At 40.0% G+C, this 23,568-nt stretch overlaps 1 protein-coding gene and 1 long non-coding RNA gene across 2 annotated transcripts; both read right to left on the bottom strand.

The window, feature by feature from the left end:
• Positions 1-376: 376 nt before the first annotated feature.
• Positions 377-16,026, bottom strand: LOC117532653 (elongation factor 2). The gene is made up of 14 exons (XM_034196043.1): positions 15,607-16,026; positions 10,893-11,107; positions 10,331-10,512; positions 9,821-10,032; positions 9,530-9,708; positions 7,678-7,783; positions 6,280-6,532; positions 5,969-6,164; positions 5,719-5,842; positions 5,377-5,619; positions 4,391-4,744; positions 4,061-4,243; positions 1,537-1,669; positions 377-1,003 (listed from the first exon to the last, which is right to left on the bottom strand). Exons 1-14 carry the CDS (start codon positions 15,607-15,609, stop codon positions 810-812), a joined length of 2,577 nt encoding a protein of 858 aa, XP_034051934.1. The 5' UTR covers positions 15,610-16,026; the 3' UTR covers positions 377-809.
• A 2,133-nt stretch (positions 16,027-18,159) lies between these two features.
• Positions 18,160-20,322, bottom strand: LOC117532744. Its single transcript, XR_004566912.1, has 5 exons — positions 20,252-20,322; positions 20,068-20,162; positions 19,590-19,716; positions 19,077-19,194; positions 18,160-18,270 (listed from the first exon to the last, which is right to left on the bottom strand). It is a non-coding gene; the product is annotated as an uncharacterized LOC117532744 (long non-coding RNA).
• Between the last annotated feature and the right edge of the window lie 3,246 nt (positions 20,323-23,568).

The following is a 23,568-nucleotide window of genomic DNA, read 5'->3' on the forward strand; positions in this document are numbered from 1 at the left end:
GGTACATATTGTTCAGGACTATTTGATTTCTTAACTACGGCTCTCAGCCATAACCCGTATAGCAGCTAGTTGTGGTTTTTACACTTGAGCATTTGTACACAAACTAATTGTATTGTGTACATAGGGTCTCCAGATAAGCCGGGCGATGGATTTTGATATTGATGCACTGCTGTTTCACCAATAGATGAAATAAGAAGAAATGGTTTCTCTATGTTCAGTCTTTGTGCTAAGCTAATTAACTGGCTTCTGGTTGTATACTAGATACACATTTAGTATGGATTCGGTTAACTAAATCCCTGCCCCAAATTGAAAAAGTGTATTTCACAAAATGGCAAATTATTAACTAAAGCCCCTTGGCGAAATAACAGGTGTCACATTTCCATCATGAGTTGGATGTTTTTATTAATCACATCCACACAGAGGTCCAATCCAAGAAGTTAGACTTCTGTAACATATTATGGTTTTATCTGGCCATGATCCTTTTAAATATGCATTATTGCAGCAGTATCACGGTGCACTATACAGGGGGGGAAGAGGACCCATGTGGATAAATAAAAGAACAAGTAATACAACTGCTTTGATCCAATTGTTCCACAAAACCCACGCCCTAGGCACTTGGTGTACTGTAGCTGTGAAATGAAAAAGCATCACTGCTTCCACTTGCCTACAACAAAAGCTTAAAGCTTCCGATCCAAACTCAAAGTCAATACAATTGTGCAATTTATCTTTTAAGCCTGTGCAAAGATTTTAAAGTGCCCATGGGGTAGGGTTAAGAGATTGATTTGGTATTGTATTATCTTGGCGTAGTTTTACAGTTTGTCCAGGTAGTTGTCGACGGAAGGTATGTTCTCTTTCAGACCTTTGCGTTTCCTAATTTCGGCAACAACCTGGAAGGGTCTGGTGGCCGGGTCGCTGGGGTCTCCTGGGAGAATCTGCCAGTGGTCAAACACACACTGAGGGAAGGCCTGGCCTCCAGTGTTGCTGCGCAGGTCAGCTGTGAATCCTGGAGGAAATGAATACAGATGCATACTTTAATTATGTAATGAAATGGTAATTAGTTTTAAATGGACAGCTTGTTATTTTCTGCTACTACAGGCCTCTCAATAAAAACAACAAGTAAGGGGACATTTTAAGGTAGACTTGAGAATTGTCATTGCCTTCACCCTTTAGTAAGGATTTCTTCCTTGTTAATTTTCTTCTTTTATAAACAGGGCTTAAAACCTAAAACTGCATTTGATGACAGCCTTATGAAGACAACAACACTGACACTCAGACAAAGGGTTACGTCACCTTATCAGACAGCCATTGAAATCGACCGATAGATTGGAAACATTTTGGAAATGTTCGGTATAATGTAACTGCACAATTCAACAACATACATGACATCAGGTCTAGTTGTCTTTTGTCATTTAAGCAGGGGAATGTTACACACCAAACCTTTAAATTGTGAAAAATTATTCTCTGCCAAGAATAAGGAAATGACATACTAAAACCAAATGATTAAATAAAGTGAATTGTTCTAAATCACACACTCACCAAAGGACTCGTTGACAGGCAGGAAGGCTTTCACAATAAACATGGGAGTGCCTATGACTTGGGATTCCTCAAACACGTGACCTCGTTTCCTGTTCAACACGCCGTAGATACCCCCGACCACCTGCTCCGGGCACTGCACGGACAAAAAGATCAGCAGTCAGACATATAATTTAAACTGGCATCAGATCGTTTTCAAGAAGGATCATAAAGCAATTCCAAAATAGTAAAGTCATCAAAAATACACTCGTGAAATTTCCTTGGAGTTGTAGACTTTGTGAGGGGCCTTTTCAGTCATGTCTTTCTGTTTGCATATCAAATGTTATGCATAGATATTGTTGGAGCCATAATGTATTTAGTTTGTTTTACTTTATCTGCACAAGTTGAATGTATCATGCGGTTCCAACATTGAACACAGGATGAAGCATTCACTTGTGAGTGTGTATATACACTGAACAAAAATATAAATGCAACACTTTTGTTTTTGCTCCCATTTTTCATGAGATGAACTCAAAGATCTAAAACATTTTCTATATACACAAAATAACCATTTCTCTCAAATATTGTTCACAAATCTGCAAAAATCTGTGATGGTGAGCACTTCTCCTTTGCCGAGATAATCCATCCCACCTCACAGGTGTGGCATATCAAGATGCTGATTAGACAGCATGAGTATTGCACAGGTGTGCCTTAGGCTGGCCACAATAAAAGGCCATTCTAAAATGTTCAGTTTTATCACACAGCACAATGCCACAGATGTCGCAAGTTTTGAGGGAGCGTGCAATTGGCATGCTGACAGCAGGAATGTCCACCAGAGCTGTTGCCCGTGAATTGAATGTTCATTTCTCTACCATAAGCCGTCTCCAAAGGCGTTTCAGAGAATTTGGCAGTACATCCAACCGGCCGCACAACCGCAGACCACGTGTAACCACACCAGCCCAGGACCTCCACATCCAGCATGTTCACCTCCAAGATCGTCTGAGACCAGCCACTCGGACAGCTGCTGCAACAATCGGTTTGCATAACCAAAGAATTTCTGCACAAACTGTCAGAAACCGTCTCAGGGAAGCTCATCTGCATGCTCGTCATCCTCATCGGGGTCTCGACCTGACTCCGGTTCGTCGTCGTAACCGACTTGAGTGGGCAAATGCTCACATTCGATTGCGTCTGGCACGTTGGAGAGGTGTTCTCTTCACGGATGAATCCCGGTTTTCACTGTTCAGGGCAGATGGCAGACAGCGTGTGTGGCGTCGTGTGGGTGAGCGGTTTTCTGATGTCAATGTTGTGAATCGAGTGGCCCATGGTGGGGTTATGGTATGGGCAGGCGTATGTTATGGACGACGAACACAGGTGCATTTTATTGATGGCATTGTGAATGCACAGAGATACCGTGACGAGATCCTGAGGCCCATTGTTGTGCCATTCATCCACGACCATCACCTCATGTTGCAGCATGATAATGCACGGCCCCATGTTGCAAGGATCTGTACACAATTCCTGGAGGCTGAAAACATCCCAGTTCTTGCATGGCCAGCATACTCACCGGACATGTCATCCATTGAGCATGTTTGGGATGCTCTGGATCGGCGTATACGACAGCGTGTTCCAGTTCCTGCCAATATCCAGCAACTTCGCACAGCCATTGAAGAGGAGTGGACTAACATTCCACAGGCCACAATCAACAACCTGATCAACTCTATGCGAAGGAGATACTGACTGGTTTTCGGACCCCCCCAATAAAGCAAAACTGCACGTTTCAGAGTGGCCTTTTATTGTGGCCAGCCTAAGGCACACCTGTGCAATAATCATGCTGTCTAATCAGCATCTTGATATGCCACACCTGTGAGGTGGGATGGATTATCTCGGCAAAGGAGAAGTGCTCACTATCACAGATTTTTTCAGATTTGTGTATATAGAAAATGTTTTAGATCTTTGAGTTCATCTCATGAAAAATGGGAGCAAAAACAAAAGTGTTGCATTTATATTTTTGTTCAGTGTATGTAACCACCAGGTGATCTGATTCAGGTGTGTGGGACAGAAGCAAACCGTTTTTGACGTCGAGAGGAGCTGTGTCAAACCTGTTTGTTTTCAGCGCGACTGGCATGCATATTGAACACAAATAAATGGATCGATAGATTGAAAGATATACGACTCGTATGGACATTGTTTTATCGTCTGGAACACGCGTCCGAACAAAGTTCTCCCATTCCCATCCCTCAGTGGCTTACGTATAGATTAGGTTAATAAGTCACTACAGATATCAATTGTTATTTGTCACAGAAAATTGAATGTTAAAATCATTGTATAGATTTACAAAACTGATTTTTGGTCATTTACCTTTGGATGACCTTTTTTTTCTAGTTTGAAAGAATACATGTCATGGAAGCAAGTTAACCAAAAGTGGACCAGTGAATAAAAAAACGTTTTTTTAGATTTTCCTGTAAGGCAAGGCAAGTTTATTTATATAGCCCCTTTCAACACAAGGTCATTCAAAGTGCTTCTGATTGATTTACGACGCTGTACTGACCTGTATCTCCACTTGGTATACAGGCTCCATGAGTCTTGGCTGAGCAGTGAGCTGGCAGGCGTACAGCACCCTACGAGCTGTGGGAATGATCTGTCCTCCACCGCGGTGGATGGCGTCTGCGTGCAGCGTCACGTCGTGAATGTCAAAGCGAACGGCGCGCATATTCTCCTCACAAAGAGCACCCTGCATGATGAAGACAGAGACTGCTAACTTATTCTCAGGATTATAAAAGTACAGAACATTATCACCATTGCATCAGAACAGTGTACTATCTGATTACACATAACTGTTGAATTATTTTCAAAGTATTCAAAGTAAACAGCTGCCTACCTCTTTAGATGCCCACTGGAAACCAGCCACGACGCTGTCCTTGATCTCGTTGAGGTACTGAACGCCCTTCGTCACATCTACCAGCAGGTTGGCCCCGCTGCCATCTGGACCGAAGCACCAGATCTTCCTGGCCTCGCTCACCTCCCATTCGTACTTGTCTGTGAGGTAACGTGCACGGGCCTTGAGCTCCTGCCGGTGGGTGACCTCTCCCTTTTCGATGTCGTCAGCCAGGCCGTCGGGGAAAGGGCGGGCCTTCATGAAGAGGCGATTGTGCTTGTTGGGGGACTTGGACAAACACATCTGCTCTGACTCTTCTGACACCGTCTCTCTGTAAGACACCACTGGGTCTGATTTCTGGAAGATGAAAGAAAAGCAGCAAACATTGAGAGTTTGAGTGGTAGTGCAACACATAAGGAGTATTTCTGCAATAATGATTATTGTTGTTATTCTTAATTTGGGTCATATGTCCCGAGCATTGCTTTTACTTTTGTTAACTGTCTTCCAATATAGCTTACTACTGTATACACATTCACAAAGCTTTGTACAGCTTCAGTAGCTGTTACATACACTGAACTCTACACAGGGGTTTATTCATATATAATTCATAACCTGATTTCTTCCTAAAAAGATGGCAAAAATAGATTTTATTATTGCTGTTTACAATATTTAGTGATTTTTGGAGAGACACTAATATTCCCTACTTAAAAATGTATGTCACGAAAATGAACATGTAATTTCGAACATGGCACTATCCAATATTTAGGTATCGGTCCTAAAACAATAAGCTAATTAGTACATATAAGACACTGTCTTATATGTATATTTAAAAATACATTTCCAGAAAGCTTGTAATACAAAAACGTATTTTTTTTTAATATAAGCAATCAACTTGGGAACTTTCATGGTTATATCTATTAGTTGAACCTTTTTCCTCTATTCATCTGTAGCGTCTCTCCTTATTAGAAAAACGACTCTTCGTATCTCACCTTCAGAGGTATGCCGGCATGATCTTCCTCCAGGTCCTTCAGGCAGATCTCCAGGTGCAGCTCCCCCGCCCCGGCGATGATGTGCTCCCCGGACTCCTCGATGATGCACTGCACCATGGGGTCAGACTTGGCCAGACGCTTCAGTCCCTCCACCAGCTTGGGCAGGTCAGCGGGGTTCTTGGCCTCTACAGCTACTCTGACCACAGGACTCACACTGAACTTCATCACCCTCATGTTGTGGGCCTGCAGACACAACCATAAAAAGGTGTTGTTGTTATAGGAAGAATAAGGCAGACAGCAAGCAATAACAGTAAATTAAGGGGGGGGAAATAAATACAGTACTTGTTCATAGGTGGTAATAGTCCCTGTTTTAATCAGGTACTGGTCTACTCCAACCAGACCCACGATGTTGCCACATGGCACATCTTCAATGGGCTCCACATAACGGCCCATCATCAGAATGGTCCTGGAGGGAAAGAAAGACAAGGTTTAAAAAGGTTTCAGATAAATTCATGAAAACAGAAATTAAACATGAAATTATTTGTATTCATCCCATGTCTCTATGTATTGGTTTGCACATCAACATGCTCACCTCTGGATGGGTTTGATGAAAAGGTCTTCCTTCTTGCCAGGACTGAAGTTTGGCCCCATGATACGCACTTTCAGCCCAGTGGACACAGTGCCAGAGAACACACGGCCGAAGGCGTAGAAACGGCCCTTGTCAGTGGTTGGTACCATCTTGGAAATGTACATCATCAGAGGAGCCTTAGAGTCGCAGTTTTTAATACCTGAGAGGACAGCAGAAATATTAAGCCATAAATAAAGTATAGCCAAAATAAAGATTATAAATGAGGTTATAATTTTACAAAACCTAATCATCTGAAAACACATTATTCCACAGACCCATGGCAGCTTCGTCGTCCCCGGGCCCCTCGTAGAGCAGCTCACAGCGGTACCTCTGTGCAGTGACGGGCGAGGGCAGGTGGATGGTGATCATCTGCAGCAGGGCTTCTCCGGCCGGCAGCCAGCGACGCATCACAGCCTTGAGCAGGGGCTTCCCCTCTTTCTCCTTGTCATCAGAGTCCAGTTTGACATCCAGCTTCTCAATTAGTTTGGCTGTCTCGTCCTTCTTGAAATTCATGATGGCATCAAAGACCTACGAGGGCAAAAATAAGGCATTAAACTGGAGCCAAAAGTTAGCCCCTTCGATGTATCGCCTCTAAGTCATCACCCTTAAGCAGGGATGGTAATCGTTAAGGTTTTTAACGGTACTACTACTTTTATCGATACCGCTTATCGATCCGGTCCTTTAACGGTACTCTTGTTGGTTCTTTTGAGAAAAAAAAGGTAAATTAACTAAACAAATTGCAAATAAAGTGAACTTACAGAACTGTAAAAAACAAATAAAAATAAGTATTTACTGCATATATACAGTGGTACAGGGCAACACAGGTGGGGCATACAGGTATGCTGCAAAAGGCCTAACGGTTCTTCTGGAGGAAGATTGAGGTTGTGGTGGAACATTACGGGACATAATGTGTTGTTGTTTAGATAAATTGCTCGTGTTACTGCCCTTACATGCAAAATTCTTATTGCACTTTTGGCAACAAGCATTGTCCACATCGAGACGGGTAAAGTTGAACCACACCTTGGAGCGCTTAGTTCTCTCCGCCATCTCTGCCGTGTGTGTACAGTATGTGTGTGTGTGTTGCATGCATGTAGCAGCATAAACTGCCCCGCCCCCTCACACACAGACGGGGGAGAGAGATCTCTCGTCTGGATTGGAAAGATCGAAAATACAGACGCATTTTTTTGTCTTATTGCGGATTAGAAACGGAGTTGGCGAAACTAAAACTGCAATATAATGTTTGTGTAGCAATAATACATATGACATATATTTTTTAAATGTCTCCAGTACCGATAAAAAGACAGATAATGTCGGAGCTTAATGGTACCACTGTCTTTAATAATTACGCCCCGGGGCCCGTTTAATACCGGGGCTCAGCTTTTTTAAGAAATTAGACATTACTGGCGAAAAACAGTGCAGTCTATGCGCTGCGTTCAGCCTAATCATATAGTGTTCTCCAGATTGTATGCAATTGCTGTCTACCACAACATATTTTTGATGGAACCACTACAAGGTGCCAAGGATCTAAATGTTTAATTCCTACACATAGAAGCTTGAAATTCATTTTGAACAATACAGAGATATATGAAGGTCTTAAGAAAAATTAAGGCCTGACTTGGTAAACATTAACATAATTATTTTTGGTTTGTATCACTTATTTTCTCTCCATTCACCTTAAAGATGGGGTCCAAAATGAGCTGGCAGAAGGTGCGGGGAAGTTTCTGGCCATCAGGACCGGTTGAAGACTTACTGAACTTGCCGGCATTTGGGTCAAAATATCTGTGCACAAATTATCGCACAACATCATGACAATCACATGATTGACATCTAGCTCATAATCCTGTTTTTATTGTGTATATGTAGGGGGGGAGTGAAGCAGGTAGGTTATTATTGTGAAATGAACCACAACAAGGTGAAGCAGAATCATCCTGAAGGTTATTTAATGTACATTATCCTGCTTATTACACGGCTACTGATGAAATCAACCCCAAAATTAATATTTGGATTTAAATTTGGATTATTGATTCCGCTAAGAGTCTGCTTGCTGTGTTTGGAGATAAAGCCGTATCCATAGCAACGACGGCTGCCATAATTTACTTATCAGATTTGAATATTTAACAAAGCCGTGTAAAAAATGCCAGTCATCGTGAGGATTTCTTGGTGTTGACCACCAGTGGAAAATGTAGGTTTGACTGCTGACTTCTGGTGGTTTTAAAGGTCACCTATTATGCAAAATCCACTTTTTCATGTATTTTATACATCAACATGTGTCCCCTCTGCGTAAAGAGACGCTGAAAGTTTCAGTAAAAAAGATTCCCTCTCTTTTTTTCCTGATCCATTTATATAAAAACCTGTCTGAAAATGAGCTGATCAGATTTTGGCCACTTTATGATGTCATAATGATTTTTTGGCTTGTGTAACTATTAGCCAATAACCAACCAAAGTAACACCCGCCCACCTTATCACCTGAGGCCATGTCCACACGGAGACGAAAACGAACCGAGATCGATATAAAAAAAGTCTTACGTCAACACTGAATCGGCACAAGAAACGTGTCCGTCCACACGAGACCGCTCGACCCGCTGGAGACGCTGTAGTACACATGCCGGGCCTGTAAGTGGCGCTGTACTTCCGCCACAAAATACACCAAAAGCAGAAAATAAGACCCCCGAGCATGGTTGCCATGGTTGCCTGGTTGCCCTTCTGGTTATTCTCCGCGGTGGATTTAGTGGAGAACCACATGTCCACTTGTTGCTGATGGTTGTGGTAGAGGAGCTGTAGATTTTGCACTAACATCTGTAGCATGTTCAGTAGCGTCTGGAGCATGAACGCAACCCTGTGATCTGCCATTGTTGTTGTTGTTGGCGAAACGCATCAGCAATGACGCGGGTGACGCAGGGGTGAGCAGGAGAGGTGGGGAGAGGCAGGGCTATGATCGTTTAGGGCGTACACACGGTGCCGCAAGCGTTACGTTACCAGACCTTCCCACTTTGGGATGCGTTATCGTTTGAGGGCTCAGTTTCCGCGGTTCCGTTACGGCCTCGTGTGGACGAACCGTCCATACGATAAAGAACTATAGCGGATAACACCCGTTTTGTCTCCGTGTGGACGGGGCCTGAATCTCCTCCTAGAGCACCATTGTGTTCTTTTTAACGAAATATCTTGCAGAGGAGTTGGGGAGTGGCTCCTTATTTTCATCTAAAGTAACAGACAGAGAATCAGCACTTTTGAAACAGGGCTGAAACAGAGGAGTTTATGGGATGCTACAATGCATGATCTGTTTAGCATTTCGAGCCAAACACTTCAGAGACATGTTTTGTATATATCTTATAACTATAATATATTGATGAAAAACAGTATAATAGGGGACCTTTAAATATCTTGATGTAGATGTGTACTTCAGGGTGTGGTGTGTATACAGTGACAGCACTGTCGGGTGTGGTGCAACACCTCTGTTTTTCAAAATGGTGTCAGATTACTATGTGGAACATATTTCTGTCTGGATATGTTTATCATCATATGTACCTGTCTCCCCACAGTTTCTTCATCATGTCTTCCACTTTCTTACACCTCTCTGCTGGTCCCAGCTCTGCGGATCCTTTTGCTGTGAACTTAGCCACATACATCTCAGCAAACTGCTTCAAGGTGAAAGCCCAGCCATGGAGGCCAGAGCCAAACCCGACTGTGCCAACAATGGGGTCAATCTGAGGGGGAAAAAGTCCATTATTCTGGGAAATGACAGCTGTAGGAATTGAAATGCAACCTCTCCCAGCTATTGTAGCATATATTTGTGTCTGAGTGGTGTTGGAGCATCACCATGATGTTCCCCATGGGCCCGCTCTCATCCTCTCCATAGGTGGAGATAATGACGTTGACGTTCTCCACGATGCGCTGAAAGGTCTGGAAGAGCGCATCTGGCTCCAGCTGCAGCTCAAGTAAGGCCCGGTCCATCTTGTTCATCATCAGAACCGGTTTGATGCGCTCAGCGATGGCCTGCCGCAGTACAGTTTCTGTCTGCACACACACACCTGTCAGAGGAAATTAACAGGTCAGACTGGTTGAAAACATGGGAGCGTGTGTGTAGGCCTGTGACGGTTATTATGTGATTAAGTTATATAGTACAAAAGATTGATGTTATCAGCGTCTTGACAGATAACGCCATTCGGAAAGACATGTAAGGACAACTTTATAATCTTTCTGCACGTGGGATTCTATTGCCACAAAATCATGGTAGGATTCGGAATCAATAAATGTGACACATTACATTTGCAACAAGTCCTATGTGTGTGTGTAGGATGTGAAGACGAGGATGTGAGTCATCATTACCTGAGACACAGTCCACCACTACCAGGGCTCCATCGGTGACCCTGAGGGCAGCCGTGACCTCAGAGGAGAAGTCTACGTGACCAGGAGAGTCGATCAGGTTGATGAGGAAGCCGTTCCCGTCCACGTTCTGCTTGATAAACGCCAGGTCGCTATCGGCAAGCTCGTAGTACATAGAGATGGCCCTGAAAAACAGATGGAGGAAAAGGTTGGGAACATGTTCACCTTTTGCTATTACTGAGCCTAACCCTAACCCTAGAAGTCAATTAAACTAAGTTCAAACTGAATGTCATCACAATACTGCACAGGCAGATATGCTGAGTGGAGACGTTCCAGTTACTCAAAGTACTTCAAACTGGCTTTACTGGAAGGATTTCAGTAAATATGTTTTAATATATGAATCAATCAATCAATCATTTACTGCAATCAAACCGAAACCGGGATTTTATAAGATTTAGACTTGGGAGTTCACTTACTGTAGTAAAGACATTCACACAGTTCTCACCACCAGTGAAAGGTAACACAAGAATACAAAGGTGTTTCCTAACTTCTCTAAATTACATACGTTGATTTGATGGTGATGCAGCGCTCCTGCTCGTCTTTGCGTGTGTCTGTGAAGCGGGTCTCTCCGGCTCGGGATGAAGAAATTATCCCCGCCTTGGACACCAAGGAGTCGGTCAGAGTGGACTTCCCATGATCCACGTGGGCAATCACAGACATGTTCCTGATGTTGGACTTCTTGTCCATGATGGAACGAATCTGATCCGTGGTGAAGTTCACCTGGTGGAGGTTGAGAGTGAAGGATTACATTCATCCATTTAGCAGAGGTTCATTTTATTCGTCATTTAATATGTATATATGTGCACTACTAGATCTCTGCAGCTGTTCCAAGTAGAGTTATAAAAAGAAAGACATGTTTGAAACTAAATCCAAAACCCTGAACAGGAGAAAAGGTGTGGGCCAGGCCCTGCCTAAAGACTTAACCTTCTGGTTCTTAAAGGGCACCTATTATGCAAAATCCACTTTTTCATGTCTTTTCTACATCAACATGTGTCCCCTCTGTGTAAAGAGATTCTGAAAGTTTCAGGAAAAAAGATTCGCTCACTTTTTGTTCTGATCCATTTATATAAAAACCTGTCTGAAAATGAGCTGATCAGATTTTGGCCACTTTATGATGTCATAACGATTTTTTGGCTTGTGCCAACCAAGGTAACACCCGCCCACTTTTTCACCTGAATCTCCTCCTAGAGCACCTTTGTGTTCTTTTTAACCAAATATCTCTCAGAGGGGCGTGGGGAGTGGCTCCTTATTTTTCATCTAAACTAGTAACAGACACAGAATCAGCACTTCTGAAACAGGGCTGAAACAGAGGGGTTTATGGGATGCTACAATGGATGATCTGTTTGGTATTTTGAGCCAAACACTTCAGAGACATGTTTTGTATATATCTGAGACCTATAATATATTGATGAAAAACAGTATAATAGGGGACATTTAATTATCAGCAACGACTAAGTCAACTATTTCACAATCACGATAAAACATGATGTCTTTACTTCAAATCTTAAGTTTCCGTCAAATTATTCATGTTAAGGTGAAAAGTACATGCGGAATGTTGTCTTTAACCGACCAATTAAAGGTAGGGTAGGTAAGAATGGAGAAACCAGCTAGAGTGCGTTCAAATTTGAAAGTACACAACTGAAAAAAATCTGTCCCTTCCTTCAGACTTCCTTACAGAGCCCCTCCTCCAACACACAAGAACGTGCACATGACCAATGAGGGCACGAGATGGAACCGAGAGTTTGTGCACGAGATGGAAGGCTGACAGGCCAACACACTCTCACTCCATAAACGTCCAGGAGCGACGTTTGGTCAGTGTCCGTGGCGTGCAGTTGTGACGCTCCTAGACTCCTTCAGCTTCATAAAGAGACGCAAATAGCTTTCAACTGATTGCAATGTATTCCCATCTGCGGCGGGATTTGACGCTCATGGAAGCATGGCATTCGTTTGTGTCGGCTGCCCTTAAAGGCAATGTGAGCGTCCATTCTCATTGGATAACGGAGAATTGTACACCCGGAAGTAAGTATTCCCCTTTACTGCACTACTCATCGACTAAAAAACACCAGATTATCCTTGTTAATTACACAACATTGAATGGTTTAAATTGTGTGCAATGCTTTTGTATTTTTCCCCTTCGATTCGGAGAAACAAATATTTTTTCGGAGTAAAGGATGGCAGAAGACACTACACTACCCAGAATCCCCAGCTATCGTTTAGGACTACACCATGTGCTCTGTTTGACAAACCCTGTGATAGTCCTCAAGCTCTGTGATTGGAGAGTGTGCTCCGAGGGTTACGCCGAGCCTCGAACAGCACTTGAAATGGGATGGAACCACAGCAGACTGTCCAAAACTGGATTTGAACGGCCATATTTTGCAAATATGGCAGTAGCCATCAGCTTAAGATAACATATACTTTATTGATGCCAAGTTGGAACATTTGCGTTACATCAGCATGTGTAACAGTTGTAAATATGCAGTGGTGTTTATTTGTAAATCATTTAGTATAATCACACAAATTCTGTGTTTTATATTTAACAATTCTGTGTTCTTTATTTATTGATTGTTAAATACCTGACAAGGCCGGAGATGAAATATCTACATAGATCTTATAAGAGTATAATACATTATGTATAATATCAGTTAAAATAAGTGCTTCAACATAGTTAATAGATGTCTTGTAATGCACTATTGAGGAACCTGCGACCCAAGTTTTTCATTCATTGCATAACTACACCATAGTTGTGTATATGATATGTCAATAAACCTTAGAAAATCTTGAAATCTTGAAAGGGATGTGCAAAATAGTCATTATATACAGTCTTTAATTAACTATTAGTAGAGAATAACGAGTAATGAATATACTTTATAGGGATCCTATTAATATCTAATAATAAAAAATAATGAAATTCAATAACATGCTTTAACCACTAGGTGTCCCTTTATATCAGCTGTGCACCTTTATGGTGTAAATACAGCCTATCTACCAATTGGATCAAATATAGAAGTCAGCCGAATTAGTGTTGATACTGCAAGGAGACGTATTGTGTGAAAAGAAATGTAAGATGTTGTTTAATGGCTGATATATTTATGATCCACGTCACGTTTTCAGTTCCTCATGTTTGTCTAGAAGTCTTCTCATCAGGGCTCTATAAATACAGAACTACGGCAGATATGTAATATTTAATGCAGCCGAACCGTGTATTACAATGCCGTTATGTGATGACTTTCAAAGAGAAAAGCAAGCACACTCGGAATAAAGTATATATATATTTTTTAAAAAATGTTTTCGGTCTGTTTCCGGTATTTGTTAATGACGATGTGCTGTGAGATGTGAGACTGGAATTGCACAGGGGAAAATAACGTATCTTTAGATGCGGATTTTGTTAAACTAATACGTTTGCGCTGTGGACCAACACTATACATTGACGGGGAAGGGGGTAGCAATAAAGATAACACCATTAAACAGTTACACAACATAACATAAATAATATCGATAGCAGCGTCCCTAGCAACCACCTTGGTAAAAATGAAAACGTTCTATGGACGCAATTTCCTGAAGTAATCTTCGTATTAACTAGCAAACTAAAGACCATGTACATCCACTGCACACATAATCTGAAATAACAACTCATATTTCTCGCATAAAATGACATCAAAACGCATTTTAATGGCCAAACTAAAAACTACTACTTAAAATAGGCATTTTCCACCGAGAATAAAACGAAGTTTGGCCATGTTTTTTTTTTCTGCAGGGAGAAATTTGAAGATCACGTGACATAGACGCCAGGGGAAAAATACAAAAGCATTGCACACAATTTAAACCAATCAATGTTGTGTAATTAACAAGGATAATCTAGTGTTTTTTAGTCGATGAGTAGTGCAGATATCACTGTAAAATCAATCGACAGTAAGGGGAATACTTACTTCCGGGTGTACAATTATCCGTTATCCAATGAGAATGGACGCTCACATTGCCTTTAAGGGCAGCCGACACAAACGAATGCCGTGCTTCCATGAGCGTCAAATCCCGCCGCAGATGGGAATACATTGCAATCAGTTGAAAGCTATTTGCGTCCCTTTATGAAGCTGAAGGAGCCTAGGAGCGTCACAACTGCACGCCACGGACACTGACCAAACGTCGCTCCTGGACGATTATGGAGTGAGAGTGTGTTGGACAGGCAGGTAGGCCATCCAATTATCTGAGCCGGGCGGCTCAGATAATTGGTCATGCTTTTTACAGCGCCACGGCTTCCACAGATGAAATATTTGTATATATTTATTGTCAAAGCATTTAATGTATTCATTGCTATTGGGATGTTAAGAGAATTCCATGGAATATAACAAAAAGTGTTTCTGAAGTGAATTAACTACCCTACCTTAAAACAATAAATGTTGCTGATGCATTATCTGAGATCACAAAAAGTCAGGCATACAATTCAGTAATAAAATGGATGAAGGCCTATGTAAAAGTTAAGTTTACGGCAATGTTTTAAGATGATAAAGACTTGTTTAAGATATGTTGATAACACAGTGTGTCAGGGAAAGATAACCATTGCCACTATAGGCCTATGTAGCCCTCAGTACGAATAATTTAAAGCATAAGGGCAATTTCACTTAATGTCTTTAAATGTTAAAGGCATTTAGCCACATAAAATATAGGCTCTGGGATGCCCGGACATTCAAAAGCTGTTATAACATAATAGTAATTCAATACGCTATAACAAATCCCCCATCCTCCAATAGAATACATTCTCTGTAGCTCTATTTGTGACGTACTTTATAATTGATTTTGTCGTCAGTTGGAGAGTTATTAGGCAATAGCTTGTAATTGCATCTAAGAACAACTTTATTCAACACATTCGTATACGACATGTGTCTTGTTTCTCACAGTTTGTAAACACATGATATCTGTGTTGTCATGCTACTGCAGCAGCTTGATATTTAAAGAATTTGCTAGATCGTCACAGCGGGCCGTGCGTCCAGGCCACAGACCGCGCTGCTGTCAGCTGCGTAGGTGATAACAGAGCCTTCACCTGACCACATATCACCGCTAAAGCTTCGACATCAATACCACAGACACCTGACAGCCTCTATTGCAGCTCGTTGCACCGAAACTATAAGGCTTTAACTTTTTATAAAGAATGTACGCAACGCTTTTCACATGCGAAAAATAGATGTACAAAATCATCGGCGTATGTAAGCCCAGTATCAACTCACCATTTTGCCTGCAGACAGTTGGTCTTTGAGTTTACAGATGTATTCCTGTCTCGGAGGACAGGCAGTCCCGGTGGTGACAGAAGAGACGCTGCTACTTCTGCGGATGTCGAGTTGTGGTGCAGAGGCTGCAACAGCAGGGGGCGCTGCGGCTCAACAACAGCAGGGACACCTTTCCATGGATGCTTGTCAGCTGCTGCGAGAAGGGTCCAGCTGCAGCCGCAGCCAGACGGTACAAAATACGGCCCCTACAAAATACGACCACTTGTACGTGACACTAATCCTAACATAAATAGTATATACATATCTAAAACGACAAGACGTTAACTACCTGTGTTTTGGGCGCGCTCTCTTCTGATCATATTTTGATGTTCAACTTCCTGCAGGTTCCTTCTCCACGGGCTTGCTGCAGCTGGGTTTTATTACTGCGGTCAAGCCAGCCGTCTTTCACTTTTGCGTGGTCAAACCAGCCGCCCCTGTATTTCGAGTGCGTGATTAGTTACAGGTTTACGGTAATGCAATAAAACAACCCTGGGAAGCTGGACGTTTCGTATGTGCAGGAACACTTCCGGTGAGGATTTCAAAGTAAAGGATGGCATGTGGGTCATTTATATTATCTGCGATTGAGGAACAGGGTAATTTATGAGAATAATGTTAGGACTTATTGCTTCATACACTTGTTGCACAAATACTATGAACTACTTTTACTGTGTACTTCTTGAGAATGGCAAAAGTCCCTCCAGAGAACAAGAAGGAGCATTTTCGTCAACTTTAATGTGGTCTAAAAAACATTTCTTCCATAAGTAGTTTTTGAAACTGCCATGTTTGTACTTAGTACTTCTAGGACTACTTGCAAAAATAATATGAACTACTTTTACTTTGTACTTTTTGAGTAATTTGAGTTTCAAAGTCTTCTCCAGAGAACAAGAATGAGCATTTGTGTCAAATTTAATGTGGGATAAAACACATTTCTTCCATGAGTAGTTTATGAAACTGCCATGTTTGTACTTAATACTTCTAGGACTACTTGCAAAAATAATATGAACTACTTTTACTGTGTACTTTTTGAGTAATTTGAGTTTCAAAGTCCCCTCCAGAGAACAAGAATGAGCATTTGTGTCAACTTTAATGTGGTCTAAAAAACATTTCTTCCATAAGTAGTTTATAAAACTGCCATGTTTGTACTTAGTACTTCTAGGACTACTTGCACAAATAATATGAACTAATTTTACTGTGTACTTTTTCAGTAATTTGAGTTTCAAAGTCCCCTCCAGAGAACAAGAATGAGCATTTGTGTCAACTTTAATGTGGTCTAAAAAACATTTATTCCATAGACATATGACACTGCCATGTTCTTCTGCCCTAGTTGCAGAGAAAGCAATTCCAATTGCTTGCCCTGGCTTCTTGGAGTTGGTCCTGATTCATCCCCAGGCACTGCTCATGGAACCATCTTTCACAGGTGTCACACTGTATCTGTAAAATGAAATGAGTGACCATCAAATCTGATACATCTTGTCATCGGAAATGATGAAGTATTGAAGTGCAATAGAGAATAATTTTGGCAAAATTAGATTCATGTCAACTTTATTACATGTATCTATAGTCTGTAGCATACTCACCTCAAACACCAGTTTAATATCTGAAAATAACTATATTATGTCTACATTTTCAGTGTTTGTCATTTTCAGTGTTTGTCAATGTTTTTTAGGTAGTTATAGGTATAAGATTTATAGTTCTGGGAAAACCCCATGTTGCATCACTATAATGTAGTTACCTTTTGGTATTCTTAATTGGTCAGTTATGTATTGCATACGAGCTGCTTCTCCCTGCTTCCCATATTTTGATAGTGACTTACAGGATGTTGGTGTGTGAAAGAGGACAACAGCAGATAACACACACAAACCTCTTTCCAAGTGGTCCGTTTTACATTAGGAGTGTTGCCTCAAGGTATAACTTGGTTTCCAGGCCTGATCTGGTAGACATGTACCGTCAGTCTCCCAGCGGCGTAGAGTGAGGTGGAGGAACCGCGGGGTGCGCTAATTCAGTGCCCCATATTGCTATTTTCCAAGCTAATGTAGCTTTGTCATATTTGTCAACGCTGCATTGAGGCTATTGTCATCATGTGGGTGGACTTAGACTCAAACCTGGGGTGAAGTTACACTTTAATTTAATATGTTGCCATTAGACATGATTAGAATTGTCAGTATCCCTATTCCACTACTCATCACATTTTATATTCTCTCTGTTCATTATATGTGTAAACAATGTATATACATTACCATTTCTCTGAGAGAAGTTGTCTTGACTGTTTTGTTAATAAATCAATTTATATCGGTTCCACAGTCATTTTGAATAGAGTTAATGTGTGTGGGCTGCAGCTGGGGCGACGCACGAGGTTGCCGTAAAAAAATTATTCGGCATGCGCCGAAAAGTAGAAATCGAAGCATGGCCCTGCAGCGTTTTCGCTGGACTGCCTGATCTGGATAGACCCAGTGACTCAACAGTTTTATAAATACATCTAATATCATAAATTGAATTTGATTATAATATGATGAAGCCCTATTATAACTACACTACGACAAATACTCACCCAATCTGTAGTGGAAGGCCCAGATCCTGGGGGCTTTGAGGCAGAGCACATTGCACAGTTGTTCTCCATGTGAAACACTGCAGGAAAAGAAAATATGTTATTTAGACATACTGTATATGTATACAGTTAACAGTTTATTGGCAGCAGAAGTGCAGTCAAATTCTATGCAGCTGTTCAGCTATAAATTATAGCTTATGAACTCTAAATGGATCATGAATGGGATCATTAACACAAGTTTAATATGTTTTTAAGGATGGATGTTTTAAAAAGAAGACTATGTACACAGTGTGAACAGAACAACATATAAGCAGACATACATAAACAATCCGTAATATTCTAAACATTACTAGGCAATGACCTGTATGCAACACATTTAAAAATGCAGGAATTTATATTTGTCACTGTTTCACTCTAAGCCCTGTTTTGTGTTCCATATTTCACCCATGCCTCCTGCCACTCTGCCTGTAAGCTTTCAATAAACCACCTATAAACTGTTCCTGGATGCCTGGTACAATCTGTATTCGTTTCCTCTTCCCTGCTCTCCTGACACAAACCGTGACAGTTTAAGTGTCAGTATTTACATTCCTTATTGCAGCAGGAAAAAAAGTTATTCTTCAACTGTTCATGTCTCAATGGAGTGTGTGTGAGAGAAATATAAGTTATGGGTTCAACTGAGATATGTATGGAATATTTGGTTTGGGCCCTGTGCTTAAAATCAATGATGCTGTAGGCTATAAATGCTGTAGTGTGTGGACTCAAAGGCAATTTTACAGGCTGTAGTTATTGTAGATTTGTTTGATTGCATTGGATTAATATAAGTTCATCATTTCCATAACAACTAACTAAGAACCATAACATAAAGCAGGACAAATGACTTACAAACCTGAACCATTGAGTATTGAAAGTGCAAACTTTCTCCTCTCACAAGCCATCTCCTTTTTGGATGTCCCAAAGGACATAATTGGTAATGCAGGAAAGGCCTCCATCACTGCTCTTGCCATCTACACACCAACACACAGAATCACACTTCTCATCTGCGCTACATTGTTTTTGCCAGTAAAATTACAACATTGAATTGATATTTCAATAAAAATGATCAAACTATTAATAACTAATAGTTGTAATGAGGTAATTAACACAACTTGAAGAATGTACATGACAAACTACATGGGTTGTGTCAACAACCAGCCCTCTTATCACTTTTACACAATTCCCCTAAAAAATAAACAGAAAATTGATAATTCAGAAACTAATGACTTATTTTTTAACATCATTGACTATTTTATACTTTAAACTTGTATAATAATCAAGACACTGAAATAAATATAAGAATATATATATATGTAGCAGAAGCATAAATATTACATATAGTAGTTAAAGTAAAAAACTACGTTACTATGGTAACAATGACCCCACAGCTACTGCCATCACGTTGAACTGGATGGTGCATGGTTGCTCCTCTCCATTTCACAGTCCCCCAGTCCTCCTTGCCATAGCAGGTCCTCCTCATCTTGAAGTATTCCCTTTGTAAAACACATTGTGGAATAGTCTCTAATGTAACTCCCAACAGACACATGTAGAATACAAATCTTTAAATATTGTGTAAAATAAAAACACTCCATCCCAACAGTATGGACACTGGAAAATAGTGTAGGTTACCTTGCTTACTGAGCTACTTCATTTAGAATTGTGTACACAGATACTAAGGGTGGGATAAGGAAATATCATTTAAAAAACAGCTGAGACCACCAAGCACAAAATAAATGCTTCAGTGGTGTGGGTTTGGGAACTTCTGTTAACATACTTATGTTTACTTAAATACAAAGCACTAAATATAATTCTAAGATCACTTTATATCTAATTTGCTGACTTACCGTACTCTTTTCGCAGCATTTTCCGAGTCTGCTTTCTCTTTGGAATTTGCCGCTGGATCCACCAAAAATACTGATCTTATAGCAGGAAATAAGTACTAAAAAAAAGGGATGTTATTTCAAAACAGCATCAAACATATATACATATTTAAATGAAAGGGATTTCTGAATGAAAACAATCACTAACCAGCAACTTCCAGTGTGTTCTTTCAATATTTACAAAGGCGATCACGGCTTGATAATCATTAAAGTTGATCTATAACAGCAATAAAAATACTTTTTTTTAAGTTTTCGTAGGAATATGATGCCTTATTTTATTAGAAATAAATCATGGTGTTTGAATTTGTATATTAAATTACAAAATAGAAAACCCAAAGTACTATAACACAGCCTCGCCTACTGATTTCAAATGTGTGCTCTAAAATGATATTTATAAATGACTATTATCATTATTATAAGCAAGACAATAAATGGCAAAGATATGTAGAAAATAAACGTATTTGAGATACGTTCATAAGAAACGTAACGTGGGAGAAAATATGTTGCTAGAAGATATAGAAAATAAACGTATTTGAGATACGTTCATAGGCAAAGCAAGTTTATTTATATAGCACTTTTCAACACAAGGCAATTCAAAGTGCTTTACAAAAATGAAAGACATTAAGAAAATGGCATTCAAAATCAGTCATTAAAAGAAAAGCTAATACAATAAACATTAAAAGAAAAAATACATGGATAAAAGTTACAGTGCAGTCTAAGATATGAATAGTTCAATTAAAAGCAGCGACAAAAAGAAAAGTCTTCAGCCTGGATTTAAAAGTAGTCAGAGTTGCAGCGGACCTGCAGGTTTCTGGGAGTTTGTTCCAGATATTTGGAGCATAATAACTGAATGCTGCTTTACCATGTTTAGTTCTGACTCTGGGGACAGAAAGCTGAAGATATTCATAAGAAACGTAACGTGGGAGAAAATGTGTTTCTAGAAGATATTTAGAAAATAAACGTATTTGAGATACGTTCATAACGAACGTAACGTGGGAGAAAATACGTTTCTAGCTAAACGTAATTGAGAATGCAGTTTAGTTCTGTGGGAACGTACTTTTTAGGAGACAGGGTTGAGCAGTCAAACATGGTGGTGGAAATAATACATTCTCTAGGAGTGACTTTGCCATTGGATTACTGAAAATAATGACAGTAAAAGTAGTTCATATTATTTTTGCAAGTAGTCATAGAAGTATTAAGTACAAACATGGCAGTTTCATAAACTACTTATGTAAGAAATGTTTTTTAGACCACATTAAAGTTGACAAAAATGCTCATTCTTGTTCTCCGGAGGGGACTTTAAAACTCAAATTACTCCAAAAATACACAGTAAAAGTAGTTCATATTATTTTTGCAAGTAGTCCTAGAAGTACTAAGTACAAACATGGCAGTTTCATAAACTACTTATGGAAGAAATGTGTTTTAGACCACATTAAAGTTGACGAAAATGCTCGTTCTTATTCTCTGGAGAGGACTTTTGCCATTCTCAAAAAGTACACAGTAAAAGTAGTTCATAGTATTTGTGCAACAAGTTTATGAAGCAATAAGTCCTAACATTATTCTCATAAATTACCCTGTTCCTCAATCGCAAATAATATAAATGAACCACATGCCATCCTTTACTTTGAAATCCTCACCGGAAGTGTTCCTCGGTGGGATTTTCTGTAGCTTTAAAGTGGTCGAATATATAATACTGCACAAACGAAACGTCCAGCTTCCCAGGGTTGTTTTTATTGCATTACCGTAAACCTGTAACTAATCGCGCACTCGAAATACAGGGGCGGCTGGTTTGACCACGCAAAAGTGAAAGACGGCTGGCTTGACCGCAGTGTATTATTGGCTGCTGCACTGAGGATACTGGATAGGGTTATGTTTATCCATTTCTGTGTGAGAAAGAATGCATTTTATGTTTTTGTTATTTTGTGTCCAAGTATTTTAATCATGGGGCCCTATAAAACCAAGACGTTTCATTTCATTAGTCAAAAGGCAGTTTTTAGTCACCAGTAGCCTACTGTCCAGAAACATAATTTTAGATGTTAGACTACTAGCGTATTTACTTTCTAAATGTTAATGTATACATTTTTTATGGTATAAACATGTTTTTTGTTATATATATTTTGAAGTAATTTGTTATCATTGAGTATAGGCATCGAATGTATACATGCATTGCACATACAATAAATATTGCCCAAAATCACAAACATGCCTATTGTAATGGTGTGTTTATGTTCATTATTTGATTGGGTAAGTCTCAGTTATCAGTTTTAACTAATTACTTGATCTTCAGAAATGTGAGTTTGAATTAAAAAAAAAATCTAAACAGTGCATTAAGAGCATATTGTTATAGTTGGAGGGGATGTTCACGTACAATGATTTATCCAGGCAAATTCCTAATTGCTAAAATGCTGATAGATTTATTGTTATTTGGTTGTATTTCCTACTTTTTCATGCTTAATATTGCTGCAGGTCAGATGGTGAATATAATCCTAGTTCAACCATCACCTTGGTTCATGTGACAGGAGTAAATGGGGGACTAGTTGTAGTAACACTATTGCTGTTGGGTTTGTCATTGGCTTTAATAAAAAGGGTAAGCAGTTTTTATTTCCTTTTGGAAAATGTGGTTCCTCGTAGACACAGCAGTGTTTGCACTGATTCAGGATGTTGTAGTTGCTTTCTACCAGCTGAGGGCAGAACAGGACAAAACATCTCAGGCTGGTTGAGAGAGTCTAAAATGGGATTTCAACTGGGAAAAAACATGTTTTATGTACAGTATAAGAACAGGCACATGTCTGTTTGCAGAGGGTAATGGGATGCTTCCTGTTAACCCCCAGTGGACAGAAAATGCTCTGAGGATAAATGCACAACAAGCAAGTTTTTTTACAACCATAGACAAATCTTTATAAAACCTAGAGAAAAAGAAAACACCAAAAGTACTTCACAAGTATGTGATTTACCTTTTAATAGCTGTGTCTCTCTTCCTTTAAAAAAAAAGAAAAAGAGGAGAGCGTGACTGTTTTTTGGTGAGTCACATCCAGAAATGTCATAAATCTATCCTTTCCCTAAATATTAAATACACCTATGAGTGAATGTAACTTGACCATCAGTCAGTCACGTGCATCCGAATACACCACATTCATGATGATACAGTATGATATCATCAGCAATCTGCAATAACACAGCAATTATCTGTACTGAGCTGTAACCTATTACTGATATCCAGAGATGTGCTTCTTAGATAATATCTGCATGTACTTTGAAACTCTATAATCTAAGATAGAACAACAATAAAGATAGCAGAGCTCCGCTGCCATGCAATTATGCTTATTACAGTATACTGACTATCTGCCATAGATAAGTGGATATAATGCAACAAATGGTAAGGTAACATAAGGTAAGGGCTAGAAACACTGAGGAAGATCACAAAGGGTTTGTAATGGGGATGCAGTGTATGAATTATTTCTGTTT

This window comes from Gymnodraco acuticeps, unplaced genomic scaffold (assembly GCF_902827175.1).
Source record: "Gymnodraco acuticeps unplaced genomic scaffold, fGymAcu1.1, whole genome shotgun sequence".
Lineage (NCBI taxonomy): Eukaryota > Metazoa > Chordata > Actinopteri > Perciformes > Bathydraconidae > Gymnodraco > Gymnodraco acuticeps.

Coding starts and splice junctions, on each gene's coding strand:
- LOC117532653 (XM_034196043.1), bottom strand. Junction 6,165..6,279: donor GGACGACGAAGCTGCCATGG/GTCTGTGGAATA, acceptor CTGTCCTCTCAG/GTATTAAAAACTGCGACTCT. Junction 5,620..5,718: donor CTATTACCACCTATGAACAA/GTACTGTATTTA, acceptor TTGTGTCTGCAG/GCCCACAACATGAGGGTGAT.